This window comes from Apteryx rowi, unplaced genomic scaffold (genome assembly GCF_003343035.1).
Source record: "Apteryx rowi isolate R43461 unplaced genomic scaffold, aptRow1 scaffold_56, whole genome shotgun sequence".
Taxonomy (NCBI): domain Eukaryota; kingdom Metazoa; phylum Chordata; class Aves; order Apterygiformes; family Apterygidae; genus Apteryx; species Apteryx rowi.
In genome coordinates this window covers 3,390,016-3,416,097 of record NW_020450827.1, presented here as the reverse complement: position 1 = coordinate 3,416,097, position 26,082 = coordinate 3,390,016, and the positions used below count along the sequence as shown (strand labels likewise).

General features: G+C 48.3%; 1 protein-coding gene across 9 annotated transcripts; it reads left to right on the top strand.

Moving 5' to 3' along the window:
* The first annotated feature begins 151 nt into the window (after positions 1 to 151).
* Positions 152 to 25,306, top strand: CDS2 (CDP-diacylglycerol synthase 2). 9 transcript variants are annotated; one of them, XR_003256045.1, is made up of 15 exons: positions 5,956 to 6,021; positions 10,863 to 11,005; positions 12,075 to 12,171; positions 12,571 to 12,668; positions 13,425 to 13,564; positions 13,960 to 14,018; positions 14,776 to 14,858; positions 15,515 to 15,602; positions 16,115 to 16,183; positions 16,988 to 17,140; positions 17,738 to 17,857; positions 18,518 to 18,621; positions 19,083 to 19,183; positions 23,236 to 23,422; positions 24,159 to 25,201. XR_003256045.1 is itself a non-coding variant. In XM_026081794.1 (14 exons), exons 1-14 carry the CDS (start codon positions 167 to 169, stop codon positions 21,067 to 21,069), a joined length of 1,347 nt encoding a protein of 448 aa, XP_025937579.1. In that variant the 5' UTR covers positions 152 to 166; the 3' UTR covers positions 21,070 to 23,037. The 9 variants fall into 9 exon arrangements, 8 of the variants coding, with proteins under 8 accessions (XP_025937579.1, XP_025937582.1, XP_025937583.1 ...); XM_026081794.1 differs by lacking the exons at positions 5,956 to 6,021; positions 23,236 to 23,422; positions 24,159 to 25,201 and adding exons at positions 152 to 190; positions 21,002 to 23,037; XM_026081797.1 differs by lacking the exons at positions 5,956 to 6,021; positions 23,236 to 23,422; positions 24,159 to 25,201 and adding exons at positions 646 to 664; positions 21,002 to 23,037.
* Positions 25,307 to 26,082: the final 776 nt, after the last annotated feature.

Below are 26,082 nucleotides of genomic sequence, written 5' to 3'. Positions count from 1 at the left end.
CCGGGCGGCGGGGAGCGGGGGGAGGCGGGGAGCGGGGCCTGGGCCGCGGCGATCGCTGCGGGGCTGCGTGCGCGCGGCGGAGCCTTCCTCCCCCTCCTCCTCCTCCTCGCCGGGCCGCGGATGCTGCGCTTCGCCCCGCGGAGCTGACCGCAAATGCACCGTCTGGATGTTTCCTCTTCCAGCGCGTAAAGTACGCTGTTCAGATGGGCGTGGAATAATCCTTCAGAATTTTGCAATTTAAATATCGCATTTAATACTGCTTTGAATGCCTGTGTCCCACCTGCTAGGAGCTCTGCTGCCGGCTTTGAATAACTTTTAACGTTTCGATATGATCAGAGCTGAAACGAGGATGGAAAGTGCTGACAGCGCCAGGAATAGGTTGCCTTGATGTAGATCTAAAGTTTCTGCCTTTTTCGTAGCTGACGTGAAGCTGTTTGATGTGCGGATTTGCTGACCTCGAGCAAAACAGCAATAAGAACGCTCTTTTTTGTCGTCATTTTGTTTTGCATAGAACAAAACTGTTATCCTCTAGAAAACTACATTTGTCTCGGTTGGAATTTACTTTGCAGCAGAAAAAACTTAAGGGACTTTTATAATTCCAGAACTTTGGTGGGAGTTGGAACGCGCCCCCCAGGAGCCTGGAAGCACTAGTATTGCTTAACGGGTATGCAAACAAACTCCCTCGGCCAAGCTGTGATCTCGCTTTAGCTACTTGTGATGTGTTGCTAAAGAAGGTCAGAGGGCCGCTATTTTGAGTGCAATCTTGTTATCTCCAGGCAAGTATGCTTTTTTACATATAATGACCCTTCTAAAGGGCTCCTCCAATATTACCTTTGAGTCAATGACTTGAAGTGTCCTTGCTAGATAGCTGGAACATTTATCTTGTACCGCTCATCGTGAAGCAGCTCGAATGAAATGCAACAGCAAAAAATAAGATCTATTATCACCAGTGAAGAACAGCTCCTCCGGGTGCTGAACGTGACATCTGTTAGCAATAGAAAGTAGTTACAGGAGACAAAGAATTTCCCAAAACTGTTCAAGTCGAGCCTGGTAGGAGGTTACCTGGTAACAGTCCCACTGCCATCAGAAAAACCCTACAGGTCCGCTTTCCGTGTCGGTAAATCCCAGTGTCAGATTTGTCTTTCCTCCTCTGAGATCAAGGCTTTGTGTTTTCACTGCCGGGGAAGCGCCTGGGAAAGCACCATCACTGGAAAGCCAACGCAGCAAAATTGCTCTGCTCCTGCTATTTACTGGTGGTCTTAGCCTGTCCAGGGCCCCGTGCAGTTGCTGCTCTCGAGCGGGGGGATCCCCGCGTCTGCTCGGTCCTTCAGGTAGCCTCTCCGGGAAAAATAATTTAGCAATAGGTATTACATTCTGCAGAGCAGCTGCGTCTTTTGAAAAGAGCTTTTGGTGTATTAAAGGAGACGAGTGAAAATGAGTTGTAAACCTCAGGGCTGTTTTTAAGATGGGACCCGGGAAGCCGTAAGCTGGTTTGCTTTGTACTTGTTTCCACTTTGCTCTGTTTTGACAGTGGAAAGAGAGAGGCTGGTTTCGCTTTCTGGCCCTCTAACCCTTGCACAGTATCGCAGCTTTGACGTTTTCCTCTCCGCTGGCACGAGGCAGTGTTTATAGCTGAAACTGTGCTGTGTATTGAGACCATTGTGCAAGAACGTTTGAACACTGATTTTTGTCAAACTGCCATGCAACACAATCTTTTTCTCAAAAGGCATAAGGCAATATCTTTTCACTCAAATGAGTGAACACCATCAGATCTCTCTGCTTAAAAGACAGGGAAACGGGTACTGGTATTATTTGTGCTTGGTACCTGTTCTCTTAGCTCAGAGGACTTAAATGCTAATAGCTGTTGCTGCTAATGTGCAGATATCGGAGATCAGATGATTGAAACAAATTCTAGTTTCTTCTCGTTACCATACGGATCCTTTTCTCACTTGCTTCTTGTAGACTCTGTTTTACTTGATTGATAGACTCATTCTTCATGTAAAACGGGAGGTAAATGCCTTCTCCCTTGTGCTTAGGCATCCCTTTGAATCCCATTTTCTCTTCCAGCTTCCAAAGAGAAGAGTAAAGGTGCAAAAAAAATTTTTCACAATGTATGCAGAACTCCTGAACCCTTCTGCGGTTTTATTGGGATTTTAATGTCATTTTTCAGTAATGGTTTGTACTGTCTGTGACTCGACAGTGAGGACAGAGGGTTTCTTCCTTTTCTGGCCTTCTTCTGCTAGGACGTTGCACCAGTTCGGAGATCCAGGGGGTTTCTCGGACGTCTCGTGGTCTGGCCTTGTGGAAGGGGAGGAGGGCAAGTCTATTTAGAGGCAGGCTTGTCTGGGCCGCAGATCGCACCCGCTTGTCACCTGCGGCTTTGTTTACCCACTTCTTTGTCACCGGCAGGCAGTGTCTTGGTGGAAAACACTGTCCCTGTTAGAGAGGCAGCAGCTGCGAGGGCGGGTGGAAGCGGGCCGTGCGGCGGCCGCGCTCCGCGGCATCCTTGCGCCATGGGCCGGGCGGGCGAATTTTCCCACCGTGCCGCGTTCGGCACCTCGCTGCACCCGCGGCCGCTGGGGACGCTCATTTCTGACAGGGAGAGGGGCGAGCGTGCTTGCAAGGAGTGCTGCTTACTTGATACGAGGCCTTCAAGAGTTGCCTTTCTGGCAGTCGGTGTTGAAAAGTGAGAGCTTTCCATGCTGAAGAAGGGATTTGGTGAGGAGGGCTCTTGTTTGCTCCAGCCCGGCTCTGCAGCGGGCTGGCTGCATGAATTTATCTGGCTGCATCTGTATTGCGTTTCTATAAAAAAGCAATAGACTCTAGCTTCCGAGCCTCGCGATTCTGCGCTTCCAGGCATTTTGCAAGGTTTCCCTAGTGACATACAGGGCTTTGAAGATGCCGAGCTAAGTGAATGCCGTGTACGCAAACGCTAGTGCTGACCCCTGTCCTTCAGGTCTGCTTGGGAGGGTGAAGGGCTGGGGGGAGAGGTGGTCTGGCGCGTGCTGAAGAACAGGATGGAGGAGCGAGGACTTTGCTATTTGGCCTGGGAGAGAGCGCGGGATGTTAGCAGCCTCGGGGCTGCTGCGAGAATACGTTTCAGCCTTCCATGCTGTTTAATACTCAGCTTTATGAGGGGCTGCCAACAGGCGTGCCGTGTTATCCGGTACTGTTAATTGTGGCAACGGGAGGTTGGACTGATTGCACTTCTAATGGAGCTCGTTATGACCGGCGGTCAAAGTTAATCCCTTCCCCAGCTTCTGGCCTGCCCTGGAGCTGATGAAAGAGGAAGGGGCTGCTCGTGATCTCCTTCAGACAGCGTCCGACTACTCCTTTTTGCAAAATGCACACGCTCCCCTTCGAACTGCTCGTTTTCTTGCTCGTCTGTGGTGATGCCGGAGACGTTTGATCCCAGGGGAAAACGCAATCGATTGAAGGACTGGCTGAGCTGGCGTTGCCCCGATCCTCCTAGGACTGCAGGGAGCATCTTCGCCTCCCAGTCTGCACAGAGGTGTGGGCAACACGGTGGAGCAAGCACCGAGACTCTGGATGCTCAGGTGAAGCCCCCCAAACGCAGGTTTGTCCAGAGCTGGCTTCTATGTACAATCCTTATTTAAGGGCTAGACGATTTATTTCCATCTGGCCTGGAGGGTTACTTTTTCTAAGCTCAGGGCTCTCTGGGCAGCGTGCGAGAAGTCGCTGTTGCCTCCAGGCAGATGGCTGACCGTTTGCTGAAGTATTCTCGCTGCGTCGTACAGGGTCTGGGAGCTTCTTATCTAGTTCCCTCTTGCCGCTTCAGCGGTTTGCCGTCGCTTCCGACCACGTTTTGTTATTGTGGGTAATAAGGTCGCTGTAAGGCAGCCTGATGGAGGGAGGCCGCGGCACGTGGGCAGCGCGCGACAGCTGCTCCTGCCGCCTCTGCTGCCCGTTCCAGGCTGAGCTCAGGGCTCTCGCTCAGCGCTCACGCGAGCTGTTTTGTCCCAAAAGCGGTGTCTCTACTTGCACATCTGAAGCCCCGTGAGCACGACGGACAGTTCTTGTGCACGGAGGGATGCTCGCTGCTGCGAAGAGGAAAGTCACGTTTCCCTTCCCAGCTGGGCCATTCCGCGTCCTAAACGGAGGACTCATTTCCCTGTCTGTAAACCGCATATAACGCATTAGGTGGCGAGAAGATCGTTTCATCCTCCTGCCTGCTTTTAATTAACAGATTTCTCTTTAGAACAAGTACGTGGTAGTCCCTAAGTTCGCAGTGGTAGCTGTGACTTAAGCTATCGATTCGCGATTGTCAGGATTACATCTGAACGTACCGGCTGAGAGCTGCGTGCCTGCTTTCTGTGTCCGATTAGTTCAGATAGAGCCAAAGGGACTGATAGAGGAATCTGAGCAAGAGCGTGGTATCGCCTGATTAGCAAATTAACCAGCCTAGTAGGATTTCTTTCAGATGATGTCTTGGAAAAACATACATAACTCCAGAGGAACTGAGGGTCAGAAGCCGTGAGCCTTGGTGTGATGCAGGCTCTCGTTTTGGTGGACAAAAATAGACTTTTCCTGCACTAACCTTCCGATGTGAGTCGAGTACAGATTGCCGCAGAGCTGTTTGTTCCCTGTCTCGTTTCTCACAACTCTCCCAATTAACAACAGATTGAAATGTCTGTGCAGAATCCTGCCGACGCCGCTCCAAGATGGGAGAGCGTCTTTCAAACGCCGATTCCAGGAGGTACTTAGGAGCTCCGCTCTCTTGTTCCTGTAAATGCTTCTCTGTCTCTGCAGGGACAGCAGAGTCTGCCGGCTCGGTAAATGCCACGGTAGCAAAGAGATGCCCGTTAGATCCAGGAGAACCTAGCACTAAAGCCTATCTCCAAAATATTTCCATGTTAGAGGGGGAGGCAGGTTGCTGTCTTAGCAGTAGGAAATCCTGGGGGAATGCCAGGACTGGCAACCTGTTTTTGTGCTCTTTTGTATATAGTAGCTTCTGTAAAGGACTTGGAGCATTCACCCTCTAGATTTCCTGGAATAAACAAATCCCGGAGCGGACGGTGAGTTGGGGGCCGGGCAGAGCAAGAGCCGCTCCGCCGTCGAGCCGGTGCTGCCCTGTGCCCAGTGAGTCACGGGGATACGTGACTTTGCATGAATCACGTCTGCTGACACAGAGCTCGGGTTGTTTTATCAGGCCGTTGTTCTGCTAAATGCAAACCCTGCACGCCTCCGATGGGATCCCGCTGACGGGCTGAGCTCGCTTGTGTTCAAAACCGAGCGGCTCGGTTCGGGCATATGAGATGGCAATGGGTGTTTTTCAATTATTTCAGCCACGGTGCAAATGCTTACGCGTTTTGTGATGTTATCTGCCACTGGCCTCCATTTATAGGCATGCCCTAATTTCTGTGCGTGCTTTGAACTAGAATGTGTTTTTTCGGGGTGGGGAGGGAATTCCTTGTCAACAAAAGTGAAAGCTGACCTTCATCATTGTTTTTTGAGACAATAAACCGAGCAGGCACCCCTAGATGCTGTCTTGCTGGGATATCTTGATGGAGGGACATGAGAGACTTAAATTTAATTGCTTTGTTGTCTGTTGAGCCTGTTTTGGGGTGGAAGATGGTTATAGGAATAATTTCCCAACCAGAGAAGTTCAAGCACTTTGCTCTACATCTGCCTATGAACTAAGCTACTTTGTGCCCACTTCCAAAAAGTCGATGCTTTTCCGTGACCACAGTACAAATCAAGCCTGGACACTTGGGTACCTTCCTTCTAGTGTCTCCAAATTTTTCTCCCTTCAGTGTGTTGAACTGCAGAGCCGGGCACTGCTGTGTAGGAAAGCAGTGAAGAAGGGGAGAGGGGAAGGGAGCAGGCGGTTTTCCCGGACATAATAAGTAAACCTCCTTTTGAAAACCATTGCAATTTTCATAACTGAGACTATCGCGTTTATATTCCCTTAGATTAATTATATTGGCTTTGATCCTGCACATATCGGAGATGATAGCTGTCTGGGCTAATGATCCTGCTGGGCATGGTGTGTGCTCGGAGGTGAGAATGAGAGAGGTTTTTGCACAATTCGTCCCGGTTTTTCTAGCTGTCGGCTTTATTGCCTCAAAAGACAACGTTATGTTTCTCTTTAGCAGTGTATTAGCATTTTCTGTCACTGCTTTTTGTTAAAATCTGGCAGGAAGTCCAAATAAAATGAGGCCTCGCTTCAAGAAAGGTGCACAAATAATGGGATTTCTTGAACTAATGTAATCTACCAGCCTTGAATGCTTAACTCTATGTCTGTATTGGGCAGAAAATTTTTGGCTGGGAGATATCTGACTTGTTTCTATGACAACTGAGATCATGTCACGGATACTTGGGCAAAAAACAGAGTGCTCGTAGCTTCCGCTGTGAGACGGCCATTTGAAATATAAGCACAAATTTCGCACTGCTTGCTCACAAGCGTTGTTTAAAGAAACCTAAGACGGTTCATTTTTCCATTAACTTTTTTTAGGGGACAAAATACTTATTCGCAAATGTTGCTTAGATGTGCAGATTTTACAAATATAACAAGCAAGTAGGTATCCGGATTTTTTCCTCTGTCTCCTTTGCTTTGGCAATCAGGAGAAACCGCCCTTGAAGAGACCTGTGGTTTTTATTCTTTCTTCTCATCATTACTAATGTGAAAATGAATGGATTAAGATAAAACCTACACTGCCATCTTGACTTTATTCTTGTATTAATTATCCCCTTGATTGCTCAAAAAGCCCTCGACATTGAGATGAGAAGTTGGAGACAGAGCGCTGGGCTCGCCTAAAGTCCTGGACAGGCAGATTTGTGCAGAAAGAGCCCTTAAATATAGTAGGTCCATGTTGATAACAAAAGCCAGTAAAGATGCTGCGTCTGCTTGTGCTTTAACAGATTTAATGTTTGCCCTGTAATCCAGAGAGCTGGAGCAGTGCCGAAAGGTTTGATTTGTCTGTGCAGCATCTAGTTCAACTAGAGCCTGGCCCAAGACTGAAGCTTTTATGTCCCAGTGTTATATTGGGCTTGGTGCTGCTTCAGAGTCATAAAAGGTTAAAGCATGGCAAGATGTGTGCGAGGATCAGCCTGTGGCTAAATGGCTTCGATTTTAGGATGAGCTCCAGTTATGAAAATGGAGGAGGCTTTGCACAGGTAGCCGTGGATGCTTCTGTACTCTTGGGCTTTTTTGGCTGCATTTGTTAAATGCACAGAAGAGGCCCGTTGCAGCGTTAAGGAAGGACTATGGTCTAGCGGCTGGGAAAAGAGGCAAATCACGATTTCTTGGTTAACTTGCTGTAAATTGAATATATTTATCATCTCTTGTTTGCATAGTCTGTCGCAATGAAGACTGTTAGATGGTGGTTTGGGGGTTTTGCTTATTTTAGTTGAAACTTGAAGCCCATTGCAGAGGCTTAGCAGGAGGTGATTAGCGCTCTGAATAATTCATGGCTTCGGTAGAAATGCTAGGATTAAGGGTTTGTAGAGAATTCTTCCTGATGGACATCCGAAGACATAATGATATACCCCAAATCACATAGAGAGACTGCCTGTTGCTGGAAGCCTGGAATCCCAGTTTCCTGCTTCCAATCACAAGATCACATCTCGCCTTGAAGATAGAAAAGAAAAAGCAAGAGTCGCCCTGGGGTCCCTTTTGCAGGGTGAGCAATTCTGATAAGTAAGGAGTCCATGTGCAGCATATTGAGACGCTGATCTTCTAAATGTATCTTCTAAAACCTGAAATGTGAAACTCTATCTTCTATATTGCATTTATCAGACAACTTAAATGCTTAAAAGAGATACTGATGTACTTCCAGGTTTGTGCAGTGCTGGCTTCTGATGGCTTGCTTATAATGTGCATTTAAAGCAAATCCATCGACCCTAAATCATCAATGACCGACTGCCGCCTATGGGACCCCACCTCCCCAAAATGCTGAGGTTGTGCTGACGTGCCTGGATGCGGTGTTTGCTGCCTATGGCTTGACGTAGCCCAGGTCTGCCCCTTGCAGTCGCAAGCTCTTCTCCTGCCGAAGTCCTGCTCTGCAAGGAGCACGGATTTGCGGCTGCAGGAGCCCTTGGTGAAGAGCACGTAGCGGCATCCGTGCCGGTTTGCGCTCTTGCTTGTGGCGGCAAGCTACTTTGTGGAAAGTGTGGCTCACTGACGGCTCTCCTTTGCGGACGGGGATCTGTGTGGCTCAGTTTGAGGACAGGCGAGATAGCGATGGAAGCACGCGGGAGGTTGTTGCCATGGCAATGCCACAGCTGGATGAAGTAGACCAGACCGGAGTGCATCATGCTCAGGCTTAAACAAGTTATTTAGCACCTCGCTCAGCTGCTTAAACTGATGATTTGTAGGCTGATGGTTGCAATTTGCATAAAAGGAATAAAAATAGTGTCAATTACTGAGTCTTCTCCATAGCCTGTATCTAGCACAACGTCCTATATAAACCCAACTCCCTGTTTCAGGGAGCAGTCTAAGTAGGGAGAAAAGCTGATCTCCAATACTGAGTTGTTTTCAAAATGAAGATGTTAAAGTTTATGTTATCCATCAGTTTGACTGGTGACTTCTTCCATCAGGGAAAATGTTTTCTTCCAGCTCCCATCAGGCTTAAATGGAACAAGCAAGACGTGGCAGGAGTGAGCGTTGCCCCCTCACAATGTCTCTTTATCTTGACAAACTCCTTCACTGCCGCCTTTGTGCTCTCGGGAAGTAACACGGCAATGTTAGCTGGAGCCGTGGGTACTGCGTATGTGTTGCACAAGCTCTCCTGTTCCCACTGCTGGAGACGACGTGGGGAATAACGGGATGCGTGTACCACTGGACTGACCCAGTGAGGCTTTGCCCCTCTTCTTAGAGACTAAAACGCTGTGCCTCACAAGGTACGGCTTGGCGTCACCCCGAAGGCAGTGGATCAGGTAACCGATGATGATGATGATTATCAGTTTAGCTGCAACGTCAGGGTTAGTGCAGGGAGTTGATGGCCGGGGTACGGGAGGGATCTGGACTACCCCTTTCAGCAGCGGCCAGCTTGGCTCGGTTGCAACATCACATTCCTCTGTCGCTTTTTGAGCTATGCAGTTGCTTTTATGCTTTTTTTCTCAGCCTGGATTGGAAGGAAGAAGTCATTAGTGCTCTTTCCCTTTCTTTGGCTCTCTGAGCACTTTGCGAAGCTTCTGATCCTGTGGGCTACAAGCAAGGAATAATTTGCCTGCTTTGCACTTAGCCCTGAAATGTCAGTGCTTTCCCAAATGGCACAGCTGGGGAATAAAATGCAGGGATGCTGGCTTGGATCTACTTTCTCATCTCAACATTCAGTCCTTTTATTGCATGGCCAGCAAGCCTTGGACTTGTGTGAGATGATGGATACTTGTATTGCATTAAAAATTGCACTTAAGGTTTTTGGTTTTAGCCTCTACAGACGGATGATCGTTGCCCTTCTGTGCCCTAAGTACCTAAGCGCATGCGACCGGTGCGATGCCAGGCACTTCGCTCAGCCCCGGAAATGATCCTCTGACAACACCATGGTATTTTTAGCTGCCTCCATCTGACAGCGTCTAGCTGTCCTCATCTGTTTTAAGCACCTGGCCTACAGCCATTGATACCTTACGGCTCGGCAGTAATTATCCTTTCTTGCCTTGAATGAGGGTGCTGCTCAAGCCTTACTGCCCTAGTGAACTGCAGATACCCCTCGATTCGCTTATGCCAAACCAGCGCCAGCGGACGTTTGCTTTGGGGCTCTCTGAGCACGGGGCACCGCTGTCCGGCAGCCCCGGAGGCCCGCGGGAACCCAGAGCGATTAAGTAGCTTTGTTTGCAGAGATTGCAACGGTTGTCAGCTTGGCTCCCTCCCTGCTCTTCCTGCAAACATGCTCCCTTTTCCGGGAATTTTAAAATAGCACATGATCAAACGCCCTGGGCTCTGTGTGCCTGATGCGCAAGTGCTCCCCAGGGAGGGGAGTTTTTCTTCCTCATTTTCAAGAGCTAGCAAGGAGCAGGATGAAGCTCTGCTGATAAAATGGTTGGCAAAATGTAGAAATTTGGATTTGTCCTGTATTGAAGAGCTGGACTGGAGGAAAAACTGCCACTGGAGAGGGCAAGGGACTGACTGGGAGTCAGGAATCTGTTTTAATCCTCTTTCCACCACTGCCCTGTTGCGCAGCCACAAGTAACCTCCTGCCGGCCTTGCCTGTATTTATTTAGGCAGCCCCCTAAGTACAGGACTTTGCTCGGAGCTCAGTGCTGGGGCAGTGCAAGGGGCAGGGAGAGCGTGTGCTGTATCTTTCCAGCACATCAGGTTTCCTCCACGGCCTGGCCTGAGTGGTGGTTGGGCTTGAGCGATAAGCCATGTTCTTCCTCTTCAGCTTTCTGAGCATGGCCTTGGCGTTATTTTTAGCGCCTACATGTAAAGTTAGTACTTGAAAAGTCTGTCTGGAAGCCTCGAGCCTGTCTACGTGGAGGCCTTTCATTCTGTCTAACATGGGCAATGCTGCATACTTGGAGATCTGCCTGGGGATTGGGAGACCTTGCAAAAATTCCTGCTAACAAGCCTGTGTCCCTTAAACACTTGCTGCACTTGGAGATACTTTTTAATCAACTGTGAGGCATCTTTAACTCTTCAAAGGGATTGGATCCTTTTCTGTAGCTGCTGCTGAGATGGCCAGGGCAGTAAAACCCCTTCTGCCTATCACCTGAAACACCTGATGTTATTTTTTTGTGGGTATAACCCCATGTAATCCCCAGACAATTTTGTCGTTGTCTTTCTCCCGTTTAGCCAGAAGGAGAGTGGTGGTAGGTATTGCATCTATGGGGCTGATCTGAGTTGCTTTAAAGAGTCCTAGCACCATATCTAGCAAAGCTCTGCATCTCTCTTTCGCTTGCAGGAGTCAGAGTCTGAAAACAAGCTAGATGGAGAGACAGCATCTGACAGCGAAAGCAAATCTGAATTTGGAGGATCACCTCCGGTGCCGACATCCGATGACACTCCAGAGGTCCTGAACAGAGCTCTCTCCAACCTGTCCTCAAGGTAGCACGGAGCACAGTCCTCCACTGCTGCTGGGGTCCTGGCAGAAGGTCCCGCAGCGTTCGCTGCGGCTTCCCTAGCCGAGACAGCGTCTTGTCGGCTGACGGAGGCTGAAATAGCTGCACTCTGCAGCACAGCGCTCTCCGTCCCTGGCATGCAAGCAGCAAGGTGCCCACAAGGCCACAGGAAGGAGAAGCTGATACCAGTGCTAGCGGGAGAGCAAAGGGCAGCGCTCCCAGCTCCATGCTGTTGCGCGTGGGTGAGGATCAGTCACAGACGAGCGCTGCAAGGCCGCTGCCTTGTCGAGTGCTTGGTCCTCGCAGGCGAAATGAGGTCTGGGTGGGGGGCACATCACATTTAGCTTAGCCAGAACTGTCTGCGAGTCCCTTTTATTTTGGCAGATGATCTCAGTGAAGACTTCCAACGGTGATGATTTTTAACCGCTAGTCTGACCTACTTTTGCAAGAATGCATGAGAAAAACTTGCTGATAAGGAGTAGATTAAGGAACAAACTGCAAATGTCTTCCGTGGGCTGCTTCAGGGGGAAGAGCATCTAACTCGTATCACAGGAGAAAGCATCTCTCCTGTGTGTGCTGTGAGAATGGGAGAGACTCCAGGCAGAATCTGTTGGAGAATAGTGAGGATACAACACACTAGGGCCAATGTCTCCTCTTCAAAAGTAGTGTGGGGTGGTGGTCCCTGTTTCATTGACTGGGAATTAATCAAGCAGCCTGTCCGAGGTGTGGGAAGCCTGTAGGAGAGCAGGAACAGACTCTCCCTGGTCCCGTTTCAGTGCCCTCGGAGTTGCTCCGCACCGGAGTAATGCTTTCTGCATTTAGTGAGGTTTGTAGCAGGGAAGACTGAATTGAGCTGTAGCCTTGCAGATGCTGCAGCCAGGCCTTGGTCAGTGGATCAAGCTCTCCCTGCGGTGCAGAGGGGAAACTCAGCGTTTTCAGGGCTCAGTTTCTGGCCTGTGGTGTTGCCTGGAAGATGTGCAGAGGAGAGAGCAGAGCTGCTGTCCTGCTTCCTTTGTTCTGACTCTCTCTAACCTCTTTCCTTCTCTGTGGCCTAGATGGAAGAATTGGTGGGTAAGAGGCATCCTCACGCTGGCGATGATCACCTTCTTCTTCATCATCATCTACTTGGGACCCATGGTCTTAATGATGATAGTAAGTGCTCCAGAGAGATGCCCTAATGTTGGCAGCAGCAGGGGGGATGGCTGCTGGGACCATCACTGGTGCAGGAAGTTCAGAGCCTTGTGTTTCTGTGGTCCGTGTTCAGCTCGCTGGACTTCCCCATGGAGGAACGAATCTGTGACCGCCTGCCCTGGCGGTCCAGCGTTTGGCTGCAATTGAAACCAACACAGGAGGTTGTTAGAAACCTCCTGCAGAGGAAAGGGGAGGGAAGAACAACATGGTGAGCTTCACGGGTTGGATTAGGAGAGTTCTGCCAGCCTGATAACACCTGCTAAAGTATCATTTGCTATGCACATGCATGTTTTTTATCTCCATGAGGAGAGAAGTGTTTAATCAACAGGTGTTACAGCTTCCTGATGTCTGTTCGTGCAGGTGATGTGCGTCCAGATCAAATGTTTTCACGAGATTATTACTATCGGCTATAACGTGTATCACTCATATGACCTGCCGTGGTTCAGGACTCTCAGTTGGTGAGTAGGGTGACTGCTTCCCTCTCTGTTCTTGAGTGCAACGATACATTTCATCTCATTGTGGAGGAGAGGCAGGAAGGGGATCATCTAGCAACCTCCAAAACAGAGACCATAGGGTTGCTGTGAATTGTCCAGCTTTGTGTGTTAGCAGCTCTTGTAAGGAAAATGCCCCCACAAATCCAGATAGATTGATATCTTGATAGAGGCTGTAATGATAAAGTTTGTCCCGCTGTTTATGAAGTGCTGAGATTGGAATCCCATGATCCGTGCAAGGGATGGCATGGATGGCTGTCACCACTTGGAGACGGACATGGTTGCTCACTTGGCATGGGAGGCTTATTGTAGGTGGTTGTGAAACACTGCTGAACACCGGGGCATAGCTGGGCTGAGCAGCGCCGGATACCAGACAGAGCAAGGCTGTGGCGAGGGGAGGAGCGGTGCTTTTAGGATGCACAAGCTTCCAGAGGCCTGTTGAGGAGTGCCACCTAAAGGCAGAAAGTCCTTGTGCATCAAAAGGCCCAAACCAATTCCAAACAGGATATGATCCACCAAGAAATGGCATTGGGTGGTGCAACTGCTAGTTTAAATGAAGGTGTCATTTCTAAACTGGGGGGAATGAAGTTTGGGCCGTCACTTTCAGGAAGGCTGTTTACAGTGTATCAGACCAGTATAAAGACCTTGGGGATCAGCCCCTTTCTCTGTTTCTCCAGAACGCTTTTAGGGTTCATGCTAACGGGCATGTGCATCCGTCCACAGGTACTTCCTGCTCTGCGTAAACTACTTTTTCTATGGCGAGACTGTAACAGATTATTTCTTCACCCTGGTTCAGAGAGAGGAGCCTTTGCGAATTCTCAGCAAATACCACCGCTTCATTTCTTTTGCCCTGTACTTAACAGGTAAAGACCATGTTTTCTGTTAGTTAAATTTACCTGGGCTGGAGGGAGGAAATCTCCTTGATCTCTTGAGTGCTTCTCACAAGTATTATATCTGATGCAGTATCCATAGCACATCCAGTTGACATTGTGAAAGCAAGTTCACGGGAAAGAAAAACAAACTCTTTGGAAAAAAAAACCTCTAATTCGTCTGGGACGATCAGGCTTGATTTGCTATCTGTCCAAGTGTTATTTATAGGAAATTGTATTTTGTGACTTCCAGAACAGTGCATTTCCCCACTTCACTCAAAATAAAAACCCTGTGGAGTTGTGCACTGTGCACTGTCATGGGAAAAAAAGCCTTTCTTTCTGTTGAAGATATGTTCCCACTCATTCATTCTTCTTCTGTTTCCCACCAGGTTTCTGCATGTTTGTCTTGAGTCTGGTGAAGAAACACTATCGCCTCCAGTTCTACATGGTAAGGTTAAACACAGGGGCTGGCTGCCCCCAGTTGGAGGCAGAAGAATGAATAATGTAGGCTACTTGAAAACTTTGTGTAGAGGAATACGTGCCAGTAGATGCTTCTGTGCTGGCTGTGCATTGTAAGGCTGCCTGGAAGGAAAATTACTGCGAGCAGACTGAATATTTAGGAAGGTGGCCCTAACCAGATTTCCCTGGAAACATGAATTCTCTTCTCTCTGCACTTGAGGATGCTCTTAAGAAACTTTCTGCAAGCGGAGATGACCACACAAGACTATTTGACTCTTGTACTGTGGGTAGATCACCACGAGGGTTAATTGGCTATGTCCCCTTTTCCAAACATCAGTAAGGTATTGCTCGTGTTTGACCACTGACCCAGCTAGTTTTGCTTTCCTCTAGATTCAGTACACAGGGATACAGCTTGGATATCCATCAGCCTTGTGTTCTTCTTATATAGTCAGAAGGCTGACTGAGATGTGTGGGATGGGGTGGGCTAAAGAGTGCTTGGTCCAGCAGAAGTCTTCCCAGTGAAGTTCAGCCCTGGGTTGGAGCTGAAGAACATGCCCGTTTAATTAATGTGTCACTGTCCCCTGTTCTTTGCCACTTGTGGTGTTTGTCGTGGCGAAGGTGTATGCTAGCAATGCACACGTGCGTGAGCCGGTCTCTGAGGTGCCTAACAGCATCTGATTTCTGCCAGCGATGCGTATGAGAAATGTCTCTAGGCAGACCGGACTGCATGCTGTCTTCTCTTCCAGTTTGGATGGACCCATGTGACGTTGCTCATTGTTGTTACCCAGTCGCACCTCATCATTCACAACCTCTTTGAAGGAATGATATGGTGAGTTGCTCTGTGTTTGGAGTTATTGTGATTTCTGCAGCCTAATATGAATTACTGTGTTTTCAGTTAAGACTGTTCTTTTAAAAAACAAATGGCCAAGATACTTGCTGCCAGGGACTGACCAATTCAGAATGGAAAAGCAAAAGATTGAGCAATACCTCGGTGTCTTAGGACTTGCTTTGTGCTACTTGGGCAGTACAGAGTGTTGGTCTTAAGCAGCATCTGTCTTCCCCAAACCAGCTGTGCCAGCAACTAATTTTGGCTGCTGTAGGACGTCACTGTGTGTTCCTGTGTGTGCCTGAACCAGCCCAAAGTGCTTTGAGAGCAGCCTGCTAACAGCTGAGATGCAGCCACCCTGGGGTGAGCGGAGGCAACTGTCTGACAGCATGTCATGTGTTGCAAAAGGAAAGACTTTGCTTAAAACAGTCTGTTCTGGGTACACGGCCTGCTCATTAGTCTAGAGCATTAGAGTAACACCTCCATTTTTTCTAGGAGCTTCAGGTGGTTGCTCCGTGTGTTGTGAGATTGCACTGGACAGGGAGATGTTGATGGGACAACACTGGCGAACACATGATGAAGCAATTGCTCATTTCACTAGGTCTCGGAGTTGTCTGATGTTTGGCAGTTTCAAATGGTTTGATTCTCCTCCCATCTAGGTTCATTGTCCCAATTTCCTGTGTGATCTGCAACGACATCATGGCGTACATGTTTGGGTTCTTCTTCGGCCGCACCCCGCTCATCAAGGTTCGTAACGCTTTGGCGAACAAAACTGCAGGCGCCTTTCAGTTGCATGCAGCCCTTGATCCTAGATGGGAGAGCAGGCTAGAGCAGTGGAAGTAGCTACTGGAAGGGTGGGCTGTGATGTCTGAAGAAGCTGAATGCATATTAAAGTTAAGTCCTTAAAATTCTTGTCTGAAAAGTTTCATCTGATAAGTTAAATAAGAAAGTCTGTGAAAAAGCTACTAATAAAGAAGACGAATGCATACCTTTTGGCTTCTTTGGGTCTTAATCCCGGTCCCTGTTCTCTGATCTCCAGTTTGGGCACGTCCCAATGTTTGAGGCTGTGAAGTGAAACGGAGCATTTCAGACAAAGAGGGTAGTGTGAGGTTTTAACTAAGCTCTTGTTGATTGTTTGCGCCATTTTATGCTTGCCTCAGCAATTCACAGTTGAGGAAGGGCTGCATATGTGTGTGGTGGTGTGTGTAGATGCACAATTTTTGACTACCCCCCTCTTCTGTCTTTCTCTCTGACTGCAGCTCTCCCCAAAGAAGACCTGGGAAGGTTTTATTGGAGGTTTTTTTGCCACCGTTTTATTTGGATTGCTGGTAAGTAACATGGTGCTTACTTCATTGCTCTTTTCCCTTCATAAGGTGGCAGTGCTTTGTCCAAAAAGTGCAGGCAAGCTTTTAGCTCTCCTATTTAGGCTTTTGGTCAGAAACTTCACACTTGCCTGGCTGACCAGGATTTGAACTGGTCCATGGCCATGGATTGTGCTGTATGCAGGTCCTGTGGGTGGAACAGCATATTGGAGAAAGATGTCGGTCCCCTTTAGACCCATATGACACATTCATTACAATAATTGTCCTTGAAGCTTTCTCTCTTGTCTGCCAAAGAATTTGAGGATCCCATTGGAGGAATGTGGTGCATCATTTCAAGCGCTGTGTGGGGAATTCAGTGCTCTTTCTGGCACTTTGCTGTACTGCAGGACTAGAGCATGAGAAAAAGCAGCTTACTTTCATTACGTGCACAATTTAAGTGAAGCCTTTAACTGGATAGGAAGTCATGAGGCCTGCATCATCTCTGAGTATTAGAATATTCTTATCTGTTTTTTTGATGATCTCTGTGTCTGGTTGCTGTCCGCTCAGCCAAATGGTGCAGCCTGTCTCAGCCTGTTCATGCAGGGCCTCTGATCACTGCTTGCTGAACAGATGCAGTTCTTAAAGAAAATGTTTACTATACCTTTAGCCAATTAATGCTTCTCAGGAGAGTAATCTTCTTAATGAAGCCAGGAACGTGGCTCCCTCCTAGCTTTGTCTCCTTGAGTTGCCTTGAGAGTATCTCAGCCTCCTTGCTCAGGAACTATTAATCCTCCTTTTTCTTGATGCATCTCTCTTTCTGTCTCCTTGAAGCTGTCTTACGTGATGTCTGGGTACCGGTGCTTCACCTGTCCGGTGGAATTCAACAACGACACCAACAGCTTCACGGTAGACTGTGAGCCGTCTGAGCTGTTCCAGCTACAGGAATACAACATCCCTGTGGTGCTGCAGTCCGTGGTTGGCTGGGTAGGACTCTTGCTGCACACGTTGCTAGCGATTGCCTGGCAGGAGGCTACTAAAAGGGTTTTGTTTGTTGGGATAGAACACCGAAAAGAGAGTGGGGCTATGTTTTAATGCTCCAAAGACCTATGTGGCAAGCAATGATGGTACTAGACCTAGTAAAGAGGGAAATTAATGGCATTCCCTGTTAGTGAAAGTCCCAGAGGAATTGTTCCAAGTCTGGTGGCTTAAGTCATTTGTAAACCAACTGGCCTAAAGCCTGGAGAGAACAGAAACAGGGGCAAGCGAGGGGCAAGATGATCCAGAAGACATCTACAGCACCCTTTTGTACAGACTGGGTCCCAGTGTGATTTGCCTTGAGATGTGTGTTAAGACTCTGAAGATAACCCTTAGCTATAGGGGTGAGGGAAAGGCACTTGAAGAGGCCCAGTGGCGTTTTCCTAACGCCGTTTCCCAGGGGATGTGTATGTAGCATTTTGGAAGAGCTGGCTGTCCAGAACCACTGGTCACTTGTAGGTCTTAGCTTTGGATTTAGCAAAGCAAACTTCAGGGAAGTGCTGTATTTTGTGAAAATCCTCCTCTGACATGTTTTTCTTTCTGCAGAAGACGGTCCGGATGTACCCCTTCCAAATCCACAGCATTGCACTGTCTACTTTTGCCTCCCTCATTGGGCCATTTGGAGGCTTCTTTGCTAGTGGATTTAAGAGGGCCTTCAAAATCAAGGTAAGGACACCCCTCTTCTCAAAGGCCATTTACCTTTTAGAAGGCAAAGACTGAAGTGACACAGACTGTCCCTTAGGAGTTGCTGCCACTATATATTGTCCCTCTACTCCAAGGAGTGAAAGACTGGGAGCTTTGGGAGGGAAGAGAAGATTTGTTCTGTCACAAAATAAAATGGTGGGGCACAATCCAGTTGTTTTGACTGAATGTGTGCGGGGGAGGATCTTAAAAATCAAACTGTGATATCCTAAACACCGCTTTAATGCAGAACTTGAGGTAGAGGAACAAAGACCGAGTCAGGAAATTTTGCAATCATCTGGACTTCCCTTGATGTGTTGCAGGCAGGTTTTGTGTATAAACAGTCTTCTGTACACTTAAGATGCCTTGAAAGGCAGGGCAGGGTTGCAAGCGATAAACATCAGCCTTCCTTGACCCTGACAGATCTTAGTTAAGTCTTGATGTCCCTCAGGCACTAATGGCCTTCATAAAGGAGAAACTTTTAAAACCAGGGGAGATGGCAAGCAAAATTAATTCTTAGGCTGACTTTTGCCTTCTCATAAGAGTTAGAGCACAGGTATGAGTGTAGAGCATAGATGTACATATAGCAAGCACAGGTCATGGGCATTTGAGACTGCTTAATGCAATCCTTTCTGATTTGCACAGGACTTTGCCAACACAATCCCAGGCCATGGAGGTATCATGGACCGCTTTGACTGTCAATACCTGATGGCCACCTTTGTTAATGTGTACATCGCAAGCTTTATCAGGTATTTGTTGCTTTATGGTGAAGTTTGGGGGCCCTGTCAAACTTGAGTGACAGGCTCGTAGTAAGAGACAGTTGTTATCTCCATAAGATTAACATCTAAAAATACAAGACAAAGAATGAGGGAGGAAATGGAGGCTTGAAGAAGGGAAGCGCCTTTTGCCAGTGTCATGCCGAGCTGGGAACACAACCCTTGTTTCCCAAGCTGTATTACTTCAGTCCCCCTGAAACTGCTCTGTGTTCCTTATGCATCCCTTTGAGTCTTGAACGGTGTTTCCCCAGAGCTGATTGAGTGGAAAAATCTGTTTCTCTTGCATTATATAATAGTTCTGTAGCCACACTTAGAAGGAATAGGCAACGTGACTACTATTTTAAGCCTATTATTTTGATCAAACTGCGCCTGGGTTCCCAGACCATTGAGACTTAGCAGTGCGCCTCATTGATAACGATGCTTTTGTGTTTCAGGGGTCCTAACCCAAGCAAACTGATCCAGCAGTTCTTAACCTTGCGGCCAGACCAGCAGCTCCACATCTTCAACACGCTAAAAGCGCACCTTGTTGACAAGGGTATGTTAGCTAGTTTGGAGGACGCATAGACATCCAGGCAATTGGAACAGAACTGAAAAACAGACAAGTCTCCCCAAGGAAATTCCTGGCTTGCCTGATTTAAGACAATAACAAGGCCTCATTTCACTGTAACTTTTCTTCCTTTCTTGGTAAATGGTTGCATTTGTGGGTTTTTTTTTTTTATAATATATTTATATAGCTTTGGTTAAAATGAGCAAATCTGAGTTTGTAGCTGGAAAGGAGTTAAGACTTGGAAGGGCTGTTGGTTGAAATAGGAGGGTACAGCTGTTCCCCTGGATCTGTTCTGAGGTTCGATGCATGTGGGCAGAGCCTAACTTTTCCTTTGAGCGTTGCTTATGCAGGGAATACACAAAGTGTTGTCTGTGCAACATCCTCTGCATGCGTCGGAGCCAACAGGGAAAGTGAAGTCTTGCAGCTCCCCGGCTTCCTTCCTCCTCCCCTCTCCCCTGGCAGTTGTGCCAGGCGGCGTTCACGACGGGAACTCTGGGGACCCTAATTACCTGGTGGTAACTGTGAATGCACGCGTTAATTTTCCCAGAAAGCCCGAGGCTCGATTAATTGGAAGAGGACCGTGAGCTAGTCTAGCCATGTCTCCCCTGCCCAACCAGGCGCAGACATCTATTTTGACTTGCTGGTTTTCACAGCACCTCCCACGTTCGCTCTTATGGCAGGTGTTTTGGCAAATAAGATCTTTTTTAACCAATTAAACCACAAATAGACTGCAGTAAAGACTTTGCATTGGGGACAAGGAATCAAGAAACTGGTAGTTGCTGTAGGAACGTGGGAGGTTCAAATTGCTTCAAAACTGAATCAGGTAAATAGATATTTTAAAGAACATCAAAGTTTCACTGAGTAAATCCTACCAAGCAAGAACAACCATTTAAATAACTTGGCTCATTTCTTCTCCTCACGTAACCTTTAAGAAAGCAACGTTGAACCACGCTTTATTTCTTGATGGTTGGAAACCCTACACCAGAATATTTTAACTCATGTGGAGAGCAAGTTTCCAACGTAGTTTCTTTTCTGACATTTGCAGGTTGGGGCTCCGGCACCCCGCTGGTGCTGTCAGTTGTTGGTTTTTTTCTTTCAGGGATCATGTCTCTCACCTGTTTGTTACTTGAGTTCCAGGTGTCGTACTGCTGAGTTTATCATGGTCTGTGTTGCATTTCAGTCTGGCTTCGGTTACCTGCAGGCTGCTGTCCTGCTTGGCTTACTAAATCTTGTCATAAATAGGTTGCACTTAATAGTTGGAAGTTTTATCTGAGTACTTTCCTTTATTTTGTCCTACTTTTTTATTATTTAAAAGTGAGAGCCCTAAAGATTGTAAAACTTTTTTTTCTTTGTGATCAGATAGTGAAAATATCCCCAGTTCATACTAGATCTTATGCATTGTTCCCATGTACAGGGTGACTCGGATTTTACTTCTTTCCATAGTTTGTGCAGGAGAGAGAGAAACTTCACCTTATTTTAACCTGGTGAACGAGTGACAGGGAAAGATAATACAGAAGTACATTGGTGTTTTCAAGCAGTTGCTGACATGAACCTTTTACACACGCACACAGAGACATGTACACCCCACAAGCTAGCTAACCATCGATGCAAAATAAAACACCTGAAAATATTTCGTAGTTCGTGCTCCATATTCTGACTCTGCCGTTGCTTTCATTTACCTTGAGAGAGCGAGAGAGAGCGCACATGTGTGAGTGTAAATGTATTCATAGATACCAGTCTCTCTCTCTCTTATATTTCTATATGACTCTTCGTGTGTTGTAAGCACTGCTTCATCTTCCTCCCCAGGAACCGCAGAGCTGAAGTGTGCATCCATTGCACTGCAAATACAAGTGTTTCATCAACATCTGCTTTAGGCTGCAGTTCGCGGCGATTTGTCTGAGTAAAGCTGGGCAGAGCGAGGGCTGGGGCCGCGTGCAAGGAGTGCCGGGGCTGGGAATACGCGTGGAAATGACAGGGTTTTCGGCAGGACCTGAGAAGTAGTTTGTCCCGCAGTCAGACAACCTGGTGTTTTCTGGATTTTCCCTGCCTGATGCCAACATCTGCCAAAATTCCTTGTACCTCACTGTTGGGTTGTAAATCAGTCATTAGAAGCTACAGTGTTGGTAGATATTACAAAAGTGTATTGCTCTTTATAGTAGGACATTTTTCATATGGGTCTCTAGCATCCTGCTCTTCTTGCTTTAAACCTTTTGTACTTCTTATTAGTTGTAGCTAGTGGGGCAAAAAAAAAAAGAAAACCAACACAAAGCACTGCGTGCTTTTGATCTGAAATAAAATTTGGGCCTTTTTTAATGGTGTAGTGCTGGATGCAGACACTGGAGGGCAAAGCAGTTGCGTTTGGTGGCTTCAGAGGGTTGGGAGTAGGCATGTGGGTGGCTTTCCTGATGAGCCCGCAGCTTTTTTTTTTTTTCCTTCTGCTTCCTTCCTAGCAGTGAAGAGTAAAGCCACGTGTAAAGGGTTTAGCATCCCGCACTGATGTTTACTAAACTTAATGGGAACGGTGCATCCATTTGAGAAATGGAGAGAGACTGGGGATGTAAGGTTATCTGCCAGCTGTACGGCAGGAGCTGCCTGTTGCTCTGCGGTACCAAGCGAGCGTGCAGGGATGCGCAGACAGACAGAGCTCAACTGTCTGTCGCCGTGTCTCCTGCAGCACGGCGCGGGCAGCCGATTCCTTACTGAGGCGTTGCATTTCTTTTCGTTTCGTTAAGCCTTGCAAAACCTCAGCCCTGCTGCAGCTCGCGTGGGACGGTAGGTTTGGAGGGAGGCTTGCGTAGCTAGCGTTACCGGAGAGGCCAAACTGGCCCCAGGGACGTCTAGGCAAGGCAGCGTGGGGATGCTCACGTGAACTTTCTCTCACTGTGTGGCTCGACTGCCCTGTGGGCTCGGCGTTACGTGATTTTTTGGCTTGCTGGGGCACCACAGCCAGAGAAGTCCCTCCTGCCTGGGCCCAGCAAGAGGGAATCAAGTGTTGGAGCGGATGGAGAGGGACTGAGTGCTTTTAATAAGCCAGGGGATGGCACGTAGCTAGAAAGCTACTTTTATATAGTGTGGCAAGCTGGCCGTCCTGGTGAAATGGCTCTGAACGCTGATGGCATTTGTTTGCTGGTGGATGAAGGCTGTTCAGTGAGGTGGTCTGGGCTCTGGTCTGGTCTCCAGCCCGAGCAGGCACGGCTGTGCTAGACATGTCTAGACAAACTCTTGGCATGCCCAGATGGGAATTAGCTTCTCTGCCTCCGCTTGTGGCCCAAATTAGTTTGCAAACTGGATGTGCAGCCAGACTGTGGCCTGCGGTGCTCAGCAAAATGTTAAAACCTCGTTGCTGCTTATGGTGTCATGTTCTGTACCCATCGCCATCTATTATTTAGATAATCTCTGTGGCGACGGGTCTGCTGTCACTGATGCCAAGGGGCAGCTTTTGCCACGGGGCTTTATGCGAGTGGAGGAAAACCTGTAGCATCAGCTAGTGCTTGGCGCCAGGCTGGGAACTGCCGCTATCTTGTATTTCAAGGTATGGCTCCTGTTTCATCACGAAAAGTATCACACGGGATCTCCTGTGGTTCCTGCCCGCTGTACCAGCCCCGGAGTTGCATCTTGTACTACTGTAATCTTTGTGTGTTCCTGTTCTCCAGATCTGATGTGTTTATACCATCTGCTTCTTTCTCTGTGCATCGTTCTTTTGATTAATGTTTTAGCTACACATGTAGAGTTGCCTTTCTTTGACCGAATGTCCGAATGTGATATACTGTATATTTTAAAGTATTTACCCTATTTATATACTATATGTTACTGTTAAATAAATATAAGTTCCATTATCCGTACGGGAGTTTTACTTGTCCCTGCTCACAAATGGGGCAGAGCTGCCTAACCTGGCTCCTGGTCTTGAGTGTCTTGAGCAAAATCACTTTCTCTTGTCCACTGGATCGTTGGGGAGATGCTGAAAACCTTTTTTTCCATGCTCTTTAAAGCAGATCAGTCTATTTTAAACCCTCTCTTCTTTCTTTTTTTTTTTTTTGTAGGAGTAATCTGAGCCCCAGAGTTCGGATATTAACGGGAGCTGTAGTGAGCATGAGCACAGTGCTGTATTTTCCCATAGAGAAGGTGTTAGTCCCAAGGCCCTTGTGATGGAAGTGGTCAGTAGAGAGAAAAGGCTCCTAATCCCCTTCTCAGCAAGGAAACGAGGCATCATCGTGTCCCTGTGGAGCGGTAGGGACCAACGCTGATATTTTTTTGACTCCTCCAGTTCTTGCTCCATAGCCCTCCTTCCTCAGGGATCTTCCTAAGAGCAGACCGGGTTGCCTGCAAACTGTACTATTCTTAGCTCTTGTGTTATTTTGACTGTTGTTTGATTTACCAGCTAAGCTAAACCAACTGACCATCAGCCCTGCTTTTGCGTCCTATCACACTGTCTCAGCATTCGGAGAGGAATTAATAGTAAACCTCCTCCAACAGAAAAAAGGAAATGATGCTTTCTCTTTAGCAAACTTGTAAAATTTTCTCTAAAGCCCCAAATCTCACCCAGACCCACACTGCAACATGTCTTCCTTGGAGGAGTTGGCCTGTTGAACAAAAAACTGCTGAGCAGCAGCATGCAATATTTATCAAGCCTCTGAAACAGTTACATGCTGCTACCAAGAGGTCTTTAAAGATCCCTCAGTATTAAACCCCTGTTTTTGAAAACAGACTAAGAAATACTTCTGCTGCAGGGTAACTGTGCTACTTGGCTTGATGCACACAGGCCTTAGTTATTGCAGTGCTTCGGGGTCGAGAGATGCGTCATTTGAGATGTCATCTAAGCACGCAGGGGTTAGGTAATAAATGGAGAATTAATCTCTGTTAAAACTCTTCCCCCTCCTCCCCAGGTTAGTTTGACCTGCACTTTAGTTTTGCTTTATCTGCAGTCGTTAACTAAGTTTTCTCGTTGCCGTGACATGGGTTTCAGCGAGATGCTGCCAGCCCGGAAACGTGCATGCCCACACTTGGCAATGAGTCAGACGCATCTGATGTGCCACATCCTCGGCGCCTGGCAAATCTGCATCGCTCCCTGCATTGCTACCCGCCTTGCTGCCTCGGGGCTGGTCCTCAAGCTCGGGTCGGAGTGGGGAGGGGGGTTGGAGCCCCCAGTCGCCAGGTGTTGTGAACATACAGCTGCTTATGTGAAGATCGCCCTTGTTCCTCCTAGATCTGTGCCCGTTGAACTGCATAAAGCGTTCAGAAGTCACCATTCCCAGCGCAAATCCTGCCTGGTACTCTCAGTGCCCTTAGTATCCATAAGGACGCTAAGCCTCAAGCCAAGCCTGCCTCTGCCGCAAGCAGGTCTCAGCACAACCCTCCCTCCTTCCCACTGTCATCTAAACCATCTTTCCATTTGCTGGTGGCGGGTCGGAACAGGTTTTCCAGGAAATTCGGAGAGAATAGGGTTTCAAAACAAAGCAAAACAACAATTTTATGGGCTGAGATTTGTCCACGTTCCCTTGGAGCACTCACGTCAGGAACAGGTCTGGCATGGTCTCTAAGAAAACCCCAAGTCCTGCTCATGTGCGTTCCCAAATCCAGCAGCAGGGTGGCTAACGGGACCAAGCGGGTGGCAGCCAAAACAGCTCTCCAGGAGCTTGCTGAGGGCTTTTTCGGGGTGCTGGCAGGAGCAAGGCACCTCAGCACTGTCAAGAGAGGAACATTTCATAACCACAAGCGGATGCACTGTCCAGGCGTGGGAGTCCCGACGTCTCGCGAGAGCTCGGTCCTGAAGTGCCAGGGCGAGCTCGGCTGCTGCGCGCAGGCACAGGGCGTTTGTCTGAATTGCACGAAGTTGGGCTAAAACTCTTGCTATTTCCTTTCCCATTGAGGGGAACGTGCCACGTGACATCCTGTTCACACGGGCAGGTGGCGAAGCGCCGACAGAGACCGTCTTTACACAAGCTGCTATGGGGTGTCATAAAAGTGCAATTGAAAAAAGGAATTAAAATGCATGAAACACTAGAGCTCCTCCTTCTTTCTGCAGCTTATTAATAAAAGGAGAAATGATGCTAAATTCTAGAGCTCTTACGGAGCCCTTTGCTGGGGGTAGGAGGAAAATGGGGGTAATTCAGGCAGTTTGGGTTCAAAGCAGTATTTTGGGGTTACTATAGTTCAGGCTCGGGTCCTGAGGTTGAGCGTGATCGGCTGCTCCATTGCGATAGCTCCACTTTCCACGCTGCCTCATGCCGTCACGTTTCCAGGGCTTTTGGCAGTGGAATATGTGAGACGGGATATCTGAGCTGGCGTTTCCCAGGGCTCGCTGGCCGGGTGCGCGGCAACGGGTGCTTGCAGCGCGCAAGCACCTTGGCAATTTGGGGATTTTCTTTTTTTTGACCCGGGTGAGGAACAGCGGAGTCCTGAGCTCAAGGAGACCAGTATTCGTCTGCAATTAGCCAGCCCCCGACGGGTTCACCCCAGGTTGAGCTGGGGTTGGGGCAGTCGGAGCAGGTGCCTCCCCTCCTTCCCCTAGCGGCACGTCCTGAACTGATGCTACTGCCCTGCCGGCGTAAAGCCTTTGCAGCCAGCTCGCTGCATCCCAGGCGGCTGCCTCCAAAATGCGTGACGGCGGGCCAGCAAATCCAAACAGGAACTGTTCGCCGTGTCCTCTTCCAGTGCACTGCGCGCCCCAGCTCGCTGTTCCTGCTTTCTGTTCAGGGCCACTTCCCCCTCCTCAGACCCCAGGCGCTTGCTCATCAGGCAGGGATGTGGGGGGCAGGTAGGGGCTGACGTCCCCCCCGTTAGCCCGGTGGCCCACGTTCCCATGTCTTGCAGCGGTGCTCGCTGTTATTTGCTGACACAAGAATCCTTCCTTCCCTTTATTCCTGCATCTCACGAGCTGCATCTCAATG

Excerpts from the sequence above, each read along its gene's own strand:
- CDS2 (XM_026081793.1), top strand. The coding sequence starts at position 5,971 with ATGATAGCTGTCTGGGCTAATGATCCTGCTGGGCATGGTGTGTGCTCG. Across the intron at positions 11,006-12,074 it reads CTCTCCAACCTGTCCTCAAG|ATGGAAGAATTGGTGGGTAA; the intron begins GTAGCACGGAGC and ends TCTGTGGCCTAG. Across the intron at positions 17,858-18,517 it reads AGAGGGCCTTCAAAATCAAG|GACTTTGCCAACACAATCCC; the intron begins GTAAGGACACCC and ends TGATTTGCACAG.